This window comes from Mixophyes fleayi, unplaced genomic scaffold (assembly GCF_038048845.1).
Source record: "Mixophyes fleayi isolate aMixFle1 unplaced genomic scaffold, aMixFle1.hap1 Scaffold_4025, whole genome shotgun sequence".
Lineage (NCBI taxonomy): Eukaryota > Metazoa > Chordata > Amphibia > Anura > Limnodynastidae > Mixophyes > Mixophyes fleayi.
In genome coordinates this window covers 1-17,925 of record NW_027448008.1, presented here as the reverse complement: position 1 = coordinate 17,925, position 17,925 = coordinate 1, and the positions used below count along the sequence as shown (strand labels likewise).

Below are 17,925 nucleotides of genomic sequence, written 5' to 3'. Positions count from 1 at the left end.
AAATCCAAAGATTTCAGGCAGCACAAAACACAGACCCTGAAAATTAATGTTAAACATGCAATTATCACCATCCAAAAAGAAATGCAAAAATTTGGACAATTTGTGCCATGAAAGTTCTGTAACCACTGGGGAACCAGAAACACCCCCCTAATTAATGTGCAGAAAGTCTTTTGAATATTGCATTTGGCAGTGGAATGAAGTGTTATTACAGCCAGCCGACATCCCTACGTTCCCTGCGTAACGTCCAAATGTTCACACATCAGAAATAGCAGCATTTTGGGATGGGCTTACCCTATGTATGTGCTGTAATAGTGCAAAATATAACACAGTATAATACGTGCATAATAACAACTGGGGAAATACACCTGATATCCTATGGGACTACTGCAGAAGTAGCTGTTTAACTTGCCTGTGATTTCTGTATGACTCACCTCTATGTCCTTTTCACTCAGCGCCGGTGCACTGAAATGGAAAATATAATCTGAAGTGAACGTTATGTAATGTAATATAAACAAGAAATAGAGAAACAGGAAAAGGGAGATGATTGGAAGAAACAAGACATCCATGAAACAGAGATGAGTGACCCTGTCAGGTGTCAGCTCAGCTATGGAATAATCAGACCAATAATAGAGATACAGATCAATACCTGAACTGATGTATGATAGAGATAGGGGAATATCTAGTGGTGATAAGGAGACCCATGAGGACTGTGCAGGTGATTGGGTCACCGATTGCGTCCTATATAAGTTGACATTGTATTACTCTGTGATGATATTCTGTTCCATAATTGTATTGACAAGCATGAGAGCCTGGCTCATCATCATCATCAATATTTATTTATATAGCGCCAGCAAATTCCGTAGCGCTCAAACCTTCTACCAATATCCCAACCAACACTCAGCTTTCCCCGTGTGGTTCCACACCTTAGACTGCATGAGTCGCCAACTCAGGAACCCAAAGTCAGGTCACCAGTTGTTCCTTTAGTGGCTCCTGGGTACCAGACACCCTGTAACACCATTTGTTCCATACATGTGTGATGATGTCCTGTGCTTCAATACAACCCCAACTTTGTAGCTTTTCAAGACAATGTAGTTTGTGAACCATTGTAGCTACTGATAGGTAGCTATAATGTCACGGACTGTGGGTGAGGTTGCCTACTTGGGATGTAGACCCACTGCGCTGATAGTGGTTGACGTTGGCTCACATCGGGCATAGAGCCTGAGGGACGACTGGTGGCGGAGGTAAAGAAGCTAATGGGCTTTGCAGTGAGAACCGCCAAAGTTGTCCACACCAGCTAGTAGCTGACCGTGTACAAACAAGGCGACAATAGGATGAGACTCATAGGTAGTCAGGTCAAGGGTCAGAGACACCAAGTCAAGTTCCAGATCAAAAAATAAGCCAGGGCAGGTCAGGGTGTTGAGGAGAATGAGTGATGGGAACAGCAAACCATCACCCGTCACACCGGTGGCTTTTAACGGGTAATTAGATAATCACAGACAGCCGTACAGGATAGCTAAAATAACCTGTTTCTTAGGTATACTGATGTGCACCAAGTTTACTTATAAATCCAGCATCTGCTGACAACAACAGGAGCAATAGTGTCTTATGATATTAACCACCTGTAATAAAGGGAATATATTTTGTCCACCCCTCACACTCATTTCATGATTGCACCCCTATTACTAAGCTATATTCTCGCGTAGACGTTGCAGCGCTCAACTATCCATATAGTACATAAAGAAGACACAGCATTTATACTGAAATGAACTATAGGATTCAGAGTAATGATGAACTTAAAAACAAATTAAAAACTCTTACTCACATAATACGATACTACACATTAATGTCACAGTGGGCCTCAGTCATTAAGAAACGCCATCTGAATGCAACGTGCATTTTCAAAAAAAAAATTGCACGCAAGTTGCACAAACCTCCTCCGGTAATCAAAGAGAAACGTCTCTCAAGAAACATTTCCATTTAAATTTGTGTCTAAGTACGCTCTAGTTCTACGTTACTGCCCGTATGTAGACGGGACAGAACGTGCTGCAGAATACGCACAATGCATATGTGCAATATAAAATCAGAACGCATGGGAAAAAATACATTAACACCTCTCAATACTATACACATTAATAAAAACACATTAAAAAAAAGTTAATATTTTTTTTTTACATGCAATACATATATATATTAGGATGTTCTTAATGCTTCCCGTACATGAAATAAATTTTTTACAGTTTGTCTTAATTCCAAACCCTTGTTCGGGCATTCATTTGCGCCCGTCATCGCTATCAATTGCCACTTGCACCTGCCCCGTAGCTTGTTCAAGTGATACGGCTAAAAACCATGATGCCCACGGATTGAATCGGCCGTATGTGTGCGCTCTCCCCTTATTGTATATTGCCAATCCACAATCAGAAGTCTCATTTTCGCTCATGCGCAGAACGATTTTCCGCAAGATCCAGAACGTAAATGGACTTACGTTCCTTAATGAATCAGGCCCAGTATGTTCTGTTCACATGCACTATATCGTCCAGAAATTTTCTGCAGAACTTATGGACACTCTACTGTAATAATAAAACACATTTACAATTAATATTTTTCAGGGGAAAAGCTCCCTTGGTATTAATTGTTCAAATAATTTCAATGCCTGTAATTGGTTAATATTAGTATTGTCCTTTATTGAAAACCTACAATCTTATTTGGGAATATAATGGTTTATGATGATCCTATATGATTTGTTAAATCATTCTGCAAAATGAACTTTGCAAAGGTTAAATTTCTTACAGCAGAATATGCAAATACATGTACATGATAATAACTTTATTTCTCAGGATTGATTGGAAATAGAAGGATCCTGGCTGGCCAGACAATGCCACAATAACCTATGCTCTGTTCTATCATACGTTACCTGTTCTGAAGGCTTTTGTGAATGCGCAGTTTTCGTAACAAGATATCTGGGATATTGGGCATTACATCCGTTTCCCCCTTCGCCTCTTCTTCGTCGTCAGCGGACAGACACTGGACAGGAGACGGACCTGGGAGGAACAGAACCTGCAGTAACTGTTATGTCTCCCAAAATTAATTCTGCACCTACAATGCAGAAATCACAGACAGGGAAAGCGCATCTCCCATTTACAACCTGACCTCAGATTTCTCACCGTTTCAGGTGTTATACATTACTCTAAAGGCAACATGTAGCGTTTCAAAAGGGAACAAGAGGCTTCTCTGTATAAGTGATAATAATGTCTTCTCCTATAACATAAACATTCTGAGAGATTCGAAACCATGGATAATTGTTTAAGCCAATTAATGCTTTGTTCTGCAAATAGTTAAAATCAATATTATTGATTAATTGTATTTCCATAGACGATATCTGATTACATTTTAACATTTGGTGTTTTCTTTGCATAAACATAAGCAAAGGAAAGTTAATCTGCAGCCTCTGTCCTGGCAACAATAACCTTGACATAGACCATGACCTTGAAATAACATGAAACTGACTCAAAATAAATGTGACTAAGCCACAACTGTGTCTACTGTCTACTCTGTATCACCTGGTATTTAAGAAACAAGTGAAAGAAAACCTGTTATCTCCATTGAGTTTTTGCCCGTGCCGCTTCGTATCCCAGGAATAAGAGCAGGTCTTGTCTAGAGCTCCCTGTCATCGAGAAACCCACACCAACCACAGCAGGACATGACTAAGCCGTCCATCATTCCTTCTGACTTCTTATCATTGGGTAGCAGGCGTCTACTCTACATTCTACTTATACAGCATGGAAACCTCAATTGAGAAATATTAAATATGAAGTATTCCAGCTATTGGTCACCACTTGAATATAGATTGTCAGCTGGAATATTGGGTCAACATGATGGACTCTCAAACAAAACAAGTTCTAAACCTAGCGGTGGACAGTATGAAAGGCTTCAGGGGCCTTTCATACGACTCTTGATTCTTCATTGAGCGTTTAGAATAGATCTGTAGAGGAATTTTAATTCATGAAGCATTGCCCCGGAGAAAAACAGAGGTCGTCACCCCCAAAACAAAGAGCCTAGAAGGACAATTTTGCCAGGAGAGTCACAAGGCCAATCTCTTGAGGACCTCCTGGAGCTCTTGGAACTGTTTGGTATCCACCAGGTTTCTAGAATAGAACATTACCAAGCACACCAATGTTTTCATTAGTAATAGTTAAGTCCACCCAACCATAGGAGATAGAATCGGAGAGACCACGATAATTATACAACAACAGATATGTATCCAAGACCAACTCTGGAACACATCTTGGTTTGCGTGATGGGAAAACCAGTCACACGGGAATTAAATTAAATATGAACTAACGGTAGTTGACCTTGACACCGCCACAGTCTTAGTCAACGACAGTGGAATTTCCACCCTTCCTTTTGTGCTTTCTTTAGTGACCGTATCAATCCCGGGGGCATCGCTCTTTCCTTTGCGATGGATAATTTATAAGAACACATTGGATACCTCCCATGGCATACCTCTTTCCTGTTCTGCCGCCTCACTGAGGTCTGGGAGCTTCTGTCCTGTGAGGTTCTGGCTTCTCAGCAGCTTATGTTCCTGAACAGGAAAATATATTTGTGAGTGATAGTGTTTAATATAAATTTATATATCCGGAGAAGAAACAATAATTAACTCGTCTTCCACATGCTTCCACCTCTCCTGCCAGCAAGGAAGAAGAACTTTTAAATGGACTAAAGTGTTTAAATTTGATAGCAAAGAATATGATACATGTCAGATAATTGTCCCGGAGTAATAGTGTGACTAGAGAGGATTTGATTCTGGGATATTGAGATATACAGAGGGTGTTTATTATTACTACACTCTCTTATATCCCTATTCTGCTAAATCCACACATTCCGAGCACAAGAAGATGGCACGAACATGTGGGAATGATGACATTCTGCCTATGAGTATTATTATGTATCCTATGTCCTATCCCCAGGACTTCAGCTGATGATTCCACTATGTGATCCTCACAGGTTGTTCGTATCAATTCAGGAAGGAAAGTCTCTGGAAAGAGGATACTCTCATGTCAGCTATTTCATTCCTGAGTATTCCCCGTCCTCTGACACGACGATTAATCAGCGTTTTCCTGTTTACACACCGAGGATTAGGTCTCAATGACCAGGTTTAGGAAAGCTTTGAAATTTGGGATTTGGAGCTCGTTTCACCCACTTCAACTCTTTCTTTTTCCAGCGGTATTATTATGTCTGGAAACTGTTTTTGTCCCTGACAACCAATATATTTATGTAATACTTGGAGCCAGAACACCAAACGCGATACAAACACCTTTCAGTACATTACATGTCATCGTAAAGGCAAACGCAATATAAACATGGGAGCACGTTTATTATTTCACACCTGGTTAGTTAAACCACGCTCAGGATTTACCTGGATACATTTTATAACTGATAAGTACTTTATAATTTCCCAGAGTAGCAGTTTAACAGCCAAGAACCTGATATTTACTTATTATTTATACAGATTTTCTGCATGTTGCTATGGCGGTATCCATCTATATCTGTGCCTGTTTAGCCACAGTATTTTTCTTGTGCCAGCTAGAACCATACCTGGCAACCTAGAACCCCTTATTTTAGGAAATATTTACCATTTGCCTGTTAACTTCCACTAATGGCTAATTTTTGTGTGCGCCATGATACACCTTTACCACAGTGAATCACGGGGCACCATAGCATTACCTGTGTAGGAGCCTGTCGATGATGCTGAAAAGCACAGAGACGGGGCCTCATCTGAGCAAGCGCGGTCTGGCACATTCGCCCACTGCGCAGAAGAGGCTTCCATTCTGCTCTCTTAATATTGCTGTGGGAGCTTTGGTGGGAGGATGTCGAGGCCTGGGGGGTGGGGTGGAGCCGGTATTACCCCTGTACCCATGGTGTTCCACCACTGTCCATATCTATGACTCTCACCAGCTCCCGCAGGACTCCATCCATCACCCACTTCTAACACCAGATGTATATCTATATCTTCAGGGGACACACGTTAAATGTTTGCTGCCTTTTGTTTATGTGCATTCTACACCCAGCAAATAGCTTTCTGAATTTGTAATTGTATTATATTGTGCATCTTTTTTATTTATATGTGTTTTATCAGCTATCTCATTAAAGAAGGAATATATGGAGGGTGGAAATCTGTCGCCTAAGTGAACAGATCATTAAACAGTATATTGACCTATGAGTATTTAACCAAACTGGTGAAAAGACCTCAGTGTCTAATCCTGGATTATTCTGTGACAGCAAGATCACTAGGAAGGGGTGCTGAGGGCAGAGATTATTATGGTCAGTTGTCACATTTGAGGTTCATTTGTTGGACCTGCTGTCTGTGGGGTTTCCCATAACATTACACTAACAGGTGAGAATACAGGACCTGCCATCTGGATGGTTTCCCATAACATTACACTAACAGGTGAGAATACAGGACCTGCTCTCTGTGTGGTTTCCCATAACATTACACTAACAGGTGAGAATACAGGACCTACCATCTGAATGGTTTCCCATAACATTACACTAACAGGTGAGAATACAGGACCTACCTACTGTATGGTTTCCTATAACATTACACTAACAGGTGAGAATACAGGACCTACCTTCTGTGTAATATCCCATAACATTACACTAACAGGTGAGAATACAGGACCTATCTTCTGTGTAATATCCCATAACATTACACTAACAGGTGAGAATACAGGACCTGCCATCTGGATGGTTTCCCATAACATTACACTAACAGGTGAGAATACAGGACCTGCTCTCTGTGTGGTTTCCCATAACATTACACTAACAGGTGAGAATACAGGACCTACCTACTGTATGGTTTCCTATAACATTACACTAACAGGTGAGAATACAGGACCTACCTTCTGTGTAATATCCCATAACATTACACTAACAGGTGAGAATACAGGACCTATCTTCTGTGTAATATCCCATAACATTACACTAACAGGTGAGAATACAGGACCTGCCATCTGGATGGTTTCCCATAACATTTCATTAACAGGTGAGAATACAGGACTTCCATTATTTGTGGTTTCCCATAACATTACACTAACAGGTGAGAAGACCGTAATCTGCCTTCTGTTGGTTTCCTATAACATTACACTAACCGGTGAGAATACAGGACCTGCCGTCTGTGTGGTTTCCCATAACATTACACTAACAGGTGAGAATACAGCACCTGCCGTCTGTGTGGTTTCCCATAACATTTCACTGACAGGTGATAATACAGGACTTCCTTTATTCGTGGTTTCCCATAACATTACACTAACCGGTGAGAAGACAGTAATCTGCCTTCTGTGTGGTTTCCCATAACATTACACTAACCGGTGAGAAGACCGTAATCTGCCTTCTGTGTGGTTTCCCATAACATTACACTAACCGGTGAGAAGACCGTAATCTGCCTTCTGTGTGGTATCCCATAACATTACACTAACAGGTGAGAATACAGTACCTACCTTCTGCGTAGTTTGCCACTGGTTTGTTTAGTTATATAATATTACAATTTATATCTCTGTGACACTCAATACAAAGTTCAACACATCTTTCCCGCATTTCCCCTGGAATAGCTGTGTCATCCATTCTCTAACACGCTCCATCCTGTGGAATATTCCATGCACTGTGCTTGTATGTGAGAGGAGAGCCCCCTAGTGGCCATCATGGGAATCTATCACTGGTCACATCTGCCCTTACGTCTGGAGACTTATAATCATCTACCTGCTAATTAAACAATGTCTATTTGTAATAATTATCCGATATTATAGTAGTGATGGTGTATACCAGGCGTTGGCTCTGTACCTTGCAGACCAAGCTGAGACTTATAGTTCCACAACTGTTGAAGAGCTAAATATTGCCTAAACCTGGTACATACCATTTACAATATCTGACCGATATCTAATTATTGATCTGGGTCTTCTTTGCTATTGATCTGTAGCAAAACCGTGCAAAATGTGGTTTACAAATCCTTAAGGTGACAGTAACGCAAATAATTTTTGTGCAGTTAAAAGCTACTTGTTTATACAGCATTACTTTACATTCCCAAAGATTGCATGTTTACAAATTGGTAAACACTTGTTTTCATCCTGAAACCTTCATCCTGTATTGTTCATGTTCACACAAATATTCCATTCGTTGTAAATTTCATCACAAACAGAAATCATTTCAACTTGATGCGCTGAGATATCACAGCTCAGGTACACATATGGATCGCCAACAATTAGGTTACACTGCAAATATAAAGCTACTTTTACATATATTTTTACAAAAAGGATACTAGCTGAAAAATATTATATGCTTAATATAGGAAATACTACACATCATAATCAGTTAACATTGCCCCATTAAATAGGTAAAGTCTAAATGCTAGCCTCATCGAGAAGCTAGCGAAATAAAGCATTGTCCCAAATAATGTATCTAGTATTTCAATGTTTCATATGCAAATATGTGGAAAGTTATGGGGGTAAATGTATCATACCCCGGTTTTTTCAACTCGCCGGGAATCGGCGAGCTGACAGCTAAAATTTAAAGCGGCGCAGGCTTGTAAAGGCAGCGCTTGCCTTTACAAGCCAGAGCCGCTTTAAATTTTAGCTGTCAACTCGCCTATTCCCGGCGAGTTGTAAAAAAAACGGGGTATGATACATTTACCCCAAGGCCTGTTTGGTGAATGTCATATTATATTTCTATCATGATCTAAAAGCAAAATATCTAATTTATAAGAATTCCTAAATAGCAGTTGTTTGGAACATAAAAGCTGTATTGATACCAATTATCATTCACACAGATCTTCTTTCAGTGACCTCACAGGGAAGGGGGAGTATAAGCAGAAGAGAATGCTTAAAATGTAATATTGATTTGGAAATGGTTCAGTCTAAAGGGGATCAATCAGATACTGAATTCTGTTCATGTTTCAGACTTCCACAGTAGCAGTTACATGAAAAATGTTTTTTGGTTTCTGTTTAACTCCTGTTTATTTTAAGAAAGTTGTTTGTATTTTTGTTACTGTATGTCATTTTAAAAAAATATTTTTACACATTAAGTATTGTGACTTTCTCTGTCATGTTAAACTCCATTTAATAATATTTTGCATGTGTGTTTTTAAAGGATTCACATATTAAATAATTTCAGTGATTTATAAATGCTACATAGCTATATAGAGGGAATTGTTTTTGGTTTACAATTACACTGATTAAAGTTAGTACTTTGTTTCGAGATAGGTCAGAAAGTTACTGAAGACTTCTGCAAAGTGTCAGCTTTGGAAATAAATCTTAATGGTGGCAGAACTTGGGAGATAACCCACGGATCTACTTAGGACAACACCAAATGAGGCACTATTACATCCCTTGTCTGATTTATGGTACGTTAATGCCCCATGAGTACCCCTGTACATTGATTTTATAGAAATAAGACGTACAGCCTACTTGCTTGTTTCGCTGCTTTACCAACTAATAATGTTATTTGGTTATATGTTAGCACCATTCCATAGTGATGTACAACTGGATAAAACAGGGTGCCCGATTGATACACAATGACCATTGTAAAGAATGGAAGGTCCATGGCAAGGAAATGTAAGATCTAAGAGATCCGAGACTGCAGTTTTGGTTGTGTAGTTGGTGCATAGAGTCGATGTCAGAGTACCAGATATAGGACAACCTGTCTCAGGATTTGGCCTTTGAAGTTGGGCCAGCTGAAAAGTTTGTGACTGGTGAGTTTAAGGAATTGTGAGGAACAGAGGGGAAAGTATATCAGACACATTTTGGCCTTCTGAGAATGTTTAAAGACATGTTGGATAAAGGAGGACGCAGGGGAGCAGTCGGGCGGTTGGGGATGAATTGGTGCTGCCCTTATTTCAGGCCATAGGCAAACCGAGAGGGGGGGGTTACTAGTGCCTGAAAACCCCCCTTCAAGCCTGAGCACTGTATAATTGAGGTGGCTGGACCCTGCTCCCACTTCACACGGCTCTGTTTGAAAAGGGAGAGCTGTGTGCACCTAACAGTAGTGCACGCAGCATTGCCCATGTATATTATGGGGATAGGAAGAGTTGGAGAGCAGCCAAGCACTGTCTAAAATTATAGCCACGCCCCCCATGCCTGCTGGTCACGCCCACTGGTGGCGTGGTGCGGAAACCCCCCCTCTACAAATCCTGCGTTTGCCCCTGCAGGAATAAGATATTTTAATTTCCTTTTTTGAATACATTGAGAAACATTTATTGATGCCCTGGAAATGTCCCATATCTCTGGAAAGTGCGTAAATTAAGCATTTATACAAATAAAAAAAACTTAATGAAATAAAAAGGCACCATAGTGCTACATTTACGGCTTTCTACCAAACTCCTCGGTATTGCATAACATTCCGCTAACCAGGAGCTGGCAGACAATGCTTCAGTATTATAAGTGATGTGTATTACAGCAATGTTTTTTTTAACCATGCAAAGTAGAGATGTGTGTTTGATTCAGGTCAAACTTTCAATTATATCCAACCTCCTAGATCATTTATACACCTCACCCAGCTAAATGGATTCTGCAGATAACCAGGGATTTCTTTGGGATTATCTTACAGATATAAGGAACCCTAAAAACCAGTCCATGCACATTTGGTAACTCCGAATCTAGCGGTGCAACGCGGCAGAGGTACTTGCAAGAAATCATGGTTACAACTACCACATGTGATAAAAATGATCCAGATGAAGCCACTACAATAGGTACAAATATAGTTATCTTACCTCTCTCAGCTTGGTCAGTTTCTGAAGCCGTACTGGTTGAATATGAAAATCCTTGAGCTCTGTAAATTTTGATGTTTTATTGCTACATTTATGTTGGTTAGAAAGCAAGTCATTTTCAGGTAATTCCAAACTAGATTTATTCTTCTGCTCGGGTGCTACACTGTCCCAAGAAAGAGCTCTTAATAACGGAGGCCGGTTCCCAGCACCCAGAAGTTCAACTCGAGAAACAAATTTGGAATCCACAGGAGCTGGAGGAGGACCTTGTACATGAAGAGCCACATTAGATACAGCTGGAACTTGTAAGTGGCTCCCTTGTGACAAGTCAGTTTCTTTGGGCTTCTTCAGAATTGACTTCCCAAACTCTTGTTCTGGACTATTTATGGTCTTACAGATCGGACTATTTGTGGTCTTACAAGTGTCCGAGGGTCCAGCTTTGTGCATATTGGTCATGTGCTTAAGAGGGTCAAAGTTTTCCTTCTGCTCCAAAAGGGTCTCTTTGGAGGCTGCCACAAAGCTGTGGGGACGAGGGGTTAGTCTTCCTTGAGAAATCTTTCTCTGGTCATTCTGCTTTCGATCTGTTAATCCCTTTGTGACATTCTAGAATGATGGAAAAAAACAATCACTGGTTAAGAGACCGAACATTTATAAAAATGGCATCTAAAAAAACCCAGGCACAAATCACTTTTGCTCTTTAAATTTAAATATCTACAGCAGTGTGTGTGTGTGGGGGGGGGGGGGGGGTGTCTGTGTGTGTGTGTGTGTGTGTGTGTGTGTGTGTGTGTGTGTGTATGTTTTTGCGTTTTCCTAGTTTGCAATGTTTTGCAGCAATTCTCCCCTGGTTTACCATGATTGCACCAAAGTTTATTTTAGGGCATGTTTAAACCAGAGCTGTAATGAAAGATCCTCTATCATTTATATTGAATAAATTATTATATATAATGAATTATTGGTCATTTATACCAAGGTGCTAAAAAACCCGTTATTGTATCATTATCATTAAGTAATGTTAGCGAATAGTTAGGTTGGCTTGTAAACTATATATTAAGAGTAGCACACAGCAAATCTATATAATCATGATGAAGAAGCATTTTTAATGAATGTTACTTTTGAATGTAAATAACGATTATTTTAACAAACTATTCCCTAAAACATTTGTCTATTGTGTTGGCGATGTTACCACGCTAAGTACATTTCTAACATGAATTTGATGTCGGAAACACATTCTTATTTGTTATGTCCAATCATAAAATGAGCCCCTAAGACCTCATCTTGGGTTACATCCTATATATTATATTAAGATACTAGATGAGTTCTGTGGAATGCGTAGAACTATTTTTCCAATGGTTACGGTCCCTTCTCAAGCCTGGTTTTGTGTTACGTCTCCTTACCTGTAATAAGGCTGCAGTTCCAGGGCATGCGTTAGGATAGGACTCAGTTCCTGTACAAAGAAAGTGTAGATGTTATTATTAGACAATTTGCTATTTTAATTAAAATGCTTTAAAACATCATTACAGCATTGTAATGGTGTTTAAAGCATATAGGTCCGTGTAGGACCTGCATATAATGAGGTACTCTTGATGTTGGGATGCAGGCTTAACTGTTTTGATCAAAATATGAACTAATACCTCATGTTTTCCATTTTGCTAGACACACACAGATATGCAGTGTAAAGGATAAGCGCTGACAACTGTCTTTTTGTTCTGTATACATATGTGGGCATTTATATTGCCACGCAGCTGAACCACATACAATATAGGATATACTGAGCGCAGGCTTATTGCCAAGCAGCCGGAACCATATATAATGTGGGATATACCGAACGTGGGCTTGTTTTTTCTCTGGTTTTGTTATTTTAGTTAGTTAATAAGCAAATACATTAGCAGCAAGTAGCAGAAATGTATTAAGAAAATATAGGGGTAAACTCAATTCCCCACGAAGAGCCGGTGATGTCCGGCTGAGCTTATCTCTACCCAAACATTACTGAATTTCCCGCACACGCCTATCGTGTGTGAAGAAAAATAAGTGACGATATATCACCGCGGGAGGGGCTTCACAAACATTGTGGAGGCCCTCTACACTCTACAGCACATCAGATTAATTGAATTCACCCCATAGAGTGAAGGTTAAGAATGAGACTGCTCGCTGGTGTCCCCAACAACCAGCTAGCCTTAGAAGCGATGAAAAATGACGTGGAGAATATAATCCAAAAATATTAATAAAGCCGTGCTGAAATTACTCTAACGATAAGTAAAAACATCTAATATAATCTAGCAATTATTAAAAAATTACATTAAAAAATATAATTCCTCTAAAAAATAGCGAGACGAAGTTAAAATGTAATCATAAATTACATTTATTAGTTTAAAATTATTAACAAGAACAGTACAACCAATGATCTTTGCTATAAGCTGCATAACAACTTTCAGTTGATTCACAATAGGATTGGCTCTATATTGTCGGCCAAGCAACAAATATACAACGAGCAATTCTCTTGTTAGGAATCTGTAATGTGTCCCAAAATAATATGGAAAGAATAGTCATTAAATAAAGCATAAAGGAGTAACGTTGTGCCTTTGAGGAAACGAATGGAAGTGGAGAAACGCGTCAGAAAAAAACAACTGGTTCGTATATGTTATAATGTTGTAATCGCAGGATACAGCGGCATAAGATCAATCTATACTACTAATGATATTGTAATCAACAGTGCACAGATGATCATGATATAATTATAGGTTATAAAATAGTTTTTGGTGATACTGTTCTTGCTAATGATTTTAGCTGAATAAATTTAGTGATACAATATTAATTGGGTTTTTTTTAACATATTTTTAGAGTAATTTCAGTGCTGCCTTAGTAATATGTTTATTTTATCTTAGCTGGTAGGTTTAGAAGAATCATCTGATATATTTGTTCCTGATTCGTGGAGAACATATGCTGGATTACACCAAATTGATTCTGTTTGCCAGCCTGCAGTGTGAATGTGTATTTATGTGTGCGCAAATGTACGTGGGTGTATTTCTGTGTGTATATAAGTGTGTGTTTGTGTATACATAACTCCCCACAATCTATGTATGGGAATCAAGACACAGTAATGTCCCCTCTGAAAAGATTTCAAACATTATTAGTGTTATAATAATTATACATAACACAATGACAAGTGAGGAAAGAAGATGTAGACCAGTCAGATCAGATTGTATCAATCATGCACCAGGTAGGGTTGAAAAAGCCAGAGGATCATAACATGGGCTGTAGAGACTGTACAGCGAGATATCAGGAACTTCAAGAATTTCTTCACAAACTCTGTTCAGAAGGTAATGTAATAAGTAGATGGCCTTCTTACCTACAGCTGACACCGACTTCCTGAAATAACTAAGGTATATTAAGCAGCTTCTAGCATTCAGTCAACGCCAGATTATTGTGTCCTTGGTACTTTAATCCAGCTTGTGCCAGCTGTATGTTGGAATTCCTGTTGCTAACCACAGCTTGTTTACAAACCACTCTGTAGTCTGGAATCCTGACCTCTGCTCGTTGGTTGACCACAATCTTCTGCTGTTCTTTACATAGCATCCATCCTTCAGAGTCTCACTGCCTCTCCGACCTCTCGCAGCTGTATCCGGCACGTCGAGAGAACATGACAAAATAATAAGGTCCGCATGGACTTTAAGGGAGCCTCCACAGCAACCTCTGTTTTAGATTAAGAAATTCTGCAAGTCAGTGAAGAAATGCGGACACAAATAAATCAATTTTAGGCCCACTTGTCTCATTTGCTAATGACTGAGCCTCAAGTCTCGATTTCCAGAGAGCTATGGCCGACTCGGTGCATGGAAAATGTGACCCTAACACACTTACGCCAAAGGTGAATGCTCAATGCTGGAATATAAATCAGGATTCAGGAATTAGGTACATGACACTTAGTGGGATTCTGTAGCTGAATGACATCAGTTTCGATTTGGGCTGAATGAGGAAATTAAGGATGAACTTGCTCATATCTGGAAGAATTATTTGTTAGATGCATTTTAATTGCTCTCAGAGCTAATGATCCCCACCCAGATCAGTCTGTCATTGTTTTTCACTAGGTTTAATTTTCACATTACTTAATGACTTGTTTCCCAGAACATTAAGACTGAGGCTTACCCAACGGTTAGAATGAGAGTCATCACATGTTCAGGAAACCATCCTGCCAGCAGAACTCTGTTGGCAACACTTACTAGAAAATCTTTCACCACAGGTTGGCACCAGCTACTAAGCTGGATCCTTCAACTCCTGCCCAACAGTATCCAAATATTTGAACCCTAGCAGATGTTTGTCTTCAATTCAATTGAAAACTGTATTTGCCATCAGAAGACTAATTCGGACACAATGTCACAACACAAGAATGGCAGAACACCTGGAAGTCGACAAATCTTTAGAACTTGTAAATCGGTAACATTGGTGGCCAACTATGAAAGATTCAATTTGGCATTATTTAGTTACTGTGACAAGGCCGCTCATTTTCACTCAACGATTTCTCCTTCAACCACTTTCTATGCCTAAAGGAACCTGGAGATGTGTCTCAATGCATTTTATTATGGAGCTCCAACAGTTGGAAATGTTTCAAGTATATTTATGTGCTAGTTATTATTATTATTATTATCATTTATTTGTTAGGCGCCACAAGGTATCCGCAGCGCCGCACACAGTACTAACAGTAGACTATACAGAGTGAAACCATACAGAACAATGAACAAAAAGTACCAATACTTCAGAAACTCCGGCCAGTCATATGCAGTAAAGACGGAGCGGAAGAACAGGTATGGAGACAGGAGGGGAGGGGGCCCTGCTCATACGAGCTTACATCCTAAGGGAGGGTAAACAGACCAGGCACAAGAGGAGTCAGTTGAGGCAAGAGGAGAGAAGGGAGGACGAGCAAAAGGGAGGAGATGGGGGTTAAGTAGATGGTTGGTAGGCTTTGAGGAAGAGGTGAGTTTTGAGTGCACGTTTAAAGGAGCACAGAGTAGGAGAGAGACGGATGGAACGAGGGAGGTCGTTCCAGAGAAAGGGGGCTGCATGGGTTGATCAATTCCTCAAGCATGCACATTTTTGTCATTGGAAGGATCCCTGACAGCCCATCAAAGATATTTGTGAAAGAAGTGTTTTGATCAAAAGTTCATCCTGAAGAAGCAGTGTAAGAAAGAGGGGTTCATTTCACGGCCCAATTCTGGGGATCTTTTCATAAGTCCTTCTGTTCACTGCATATCAGCTGGAAACGATTGGGCAGAATGAGTTGGATAACCAGGTACTGGAGCTGTACAGTTCAAAGCCTCACATTGTTGTAGGTGAATTTAGCTGATAATTCATTTACAACTCAATCATTAGTCAAGAGGGTTTGTTCTTTTTTCACCCATCAGGTTTAAGACTCTTGTAATCCAAAATTGACAAAGATATTTTCTCACCAAGGACTCAAGAAATTGGACACACCGATCAGACATTTCCCATAGAACTTGAGGGTTTGCCAATACCTAGTTGCCCTCAGGTTTTGTCTAGTGTTGTATTGGAATAGTAAGGTTACAGTTAGTGAGCAACACATGGGCGAGAGGGGTCATACGTGATGGGTCAGATGATAACTGGCAGGATAGTACAAATTGACCAGGCAGAAGTCAAGGCCTATAAACAGGCAAAGAGCAAGACAGGCGACAAAGTTCAATGATCAGGAACAAAGCAAGGCTCAGTAACAATAGGCTCAGTAACAATAGGCTCAGTAACAATAGGCTCAGTAACAATAGCTACACAATCTTTATCCTAATAAAGTTTGGGATTTGCAGAACTCCGTAAATACAAGTGAAGATACAATTTTGCCCAGTGGAGAGAGACTGATTTGTCCATGGTAGATTACTAGTCCACTTAAAGTGCATGCCAATCCCTTTGGAGAAACTAACAACATCTTCAGCAGATTGGGAGCGTTTTATTCAGCTTTATCTGTGATTCCGTAATAAAAAAAACATGTAAGATGCACTCCATTTGATGTGCAGTGTGTAACCAACCTTTAAAAGAGTTTCTACTTAGCTTCTAGCATTCTAGAAAGACAAGTGGTTCCTTTTTTTTTAGTTACTTAACCAAGGTGATTCTAGGGTCCAAATAAAACCTAATAAAATAGTATATTCTAATCTCAACCTTAACCCAAACCCTAAAGTCCTAATTCAGAACCTACTTAACCTTAAACTTTAGACTCAATAGACCAAACTCTAATCAAAGTCCTAACCATCATCATTATCATCATCATTTATTTATATAGCGCCAGCAGATTCCGTAGCGCTGGGTAATACATACAGAGAGGTAAGAGAGCCCTGCTCGCAAGCTTACAATCTATGGGATAACCATAAACCAAGCTCATTATTTATCAACCTCAAAACTATCATTAAGGCTGGGTACACACTATACAAAATTTCTCCCGATGTGATATCATTAACGATTTCACCAACAACTGAAAAAATACAAAAAAAAGCCCTGATCAGCAGCTGATTCCTGTGTACACACTATACACGTTTTAAACGATTTACCTTCAGATCTGTAATCTTCATCAGTCATAACCATCTGCTGAAAAGATGGTGACACATTCCATAGAGATCTATGGACACTGCCGGCTGTGAGTGCAGACACACTGCAGAATGGGAACAACATTGTTCCATCGTTGAACAACATTTTTAGTCCGGTTTAAAATTCAAATGAAACAATACGATGAGTTTTGGAGCGATAATCATTCATTGTTGGAGCTTACACACTTATGTGATATTGGGCCGAACGGTGGTTTATAATTTGATTGGCACGATAATTAGCTGAAAGCACTGCAGTGTGTACCCAGCCTAACTCTGACACAGCTCGATCACATCTCCCCAGCACAGGAAGGTTTCATGCATACAGGGCAACTTACTGTAGTATATGGAACTGTATTCCCCTCCTGGGTATCTAACGGTACTAGCAGGAACTGAGCCTTGCAGGGTCTCAAACCCTGGATTCTGTGTTTTAGGCCGGTTGCCTTGTTTCCCTGTCTGAGACTATTTTAGACTACTCCCAGAGGCAATAAATTACTTAATGAGCTTCACCTGTTCTCAATCAGTGACCAATCAGAGGAAGCACAGGGCTATTTAAACCCGAATTCCTGTATTCCTTATTATTGTGGATATATGTAATCTTTC

General features: G+C 39.8%; 1 protein-coding gene across 1 annotated transcript; it reads right to left on the bottom strand.

The window, feature by feature from the left end:
• Positions 1–52: 52 nt before the first annotated feature.
• On the bottom strand, positions 53–12,211 carry LOC142134147 (inositol 1,4,5-triphosphate receptor associated 1-like). The gene is made up of 5 exons (XM_075194488.1): positions 12,142–12,211; positions 10,754–11,350; positions 4,501–4,579; positions 2,912–3,038; positions 53–462 (listed from the first exon to the last, which is right to left on the bottom strand). Exons 2-5 carry the CDS (start codon positions 11,201–11,203, stop codon positions 288–290), a joined length of 831 nt encoding a protein of 276 aa, XP_075050589.1. The 5' UTR covers positions 11,204–11,350; positions 12,142–12,211; the 3' UTR covers positions 53–287.
• Between the last annotated feature and the right edge of the window lie 5,714 nt (positions 12,212–17,925).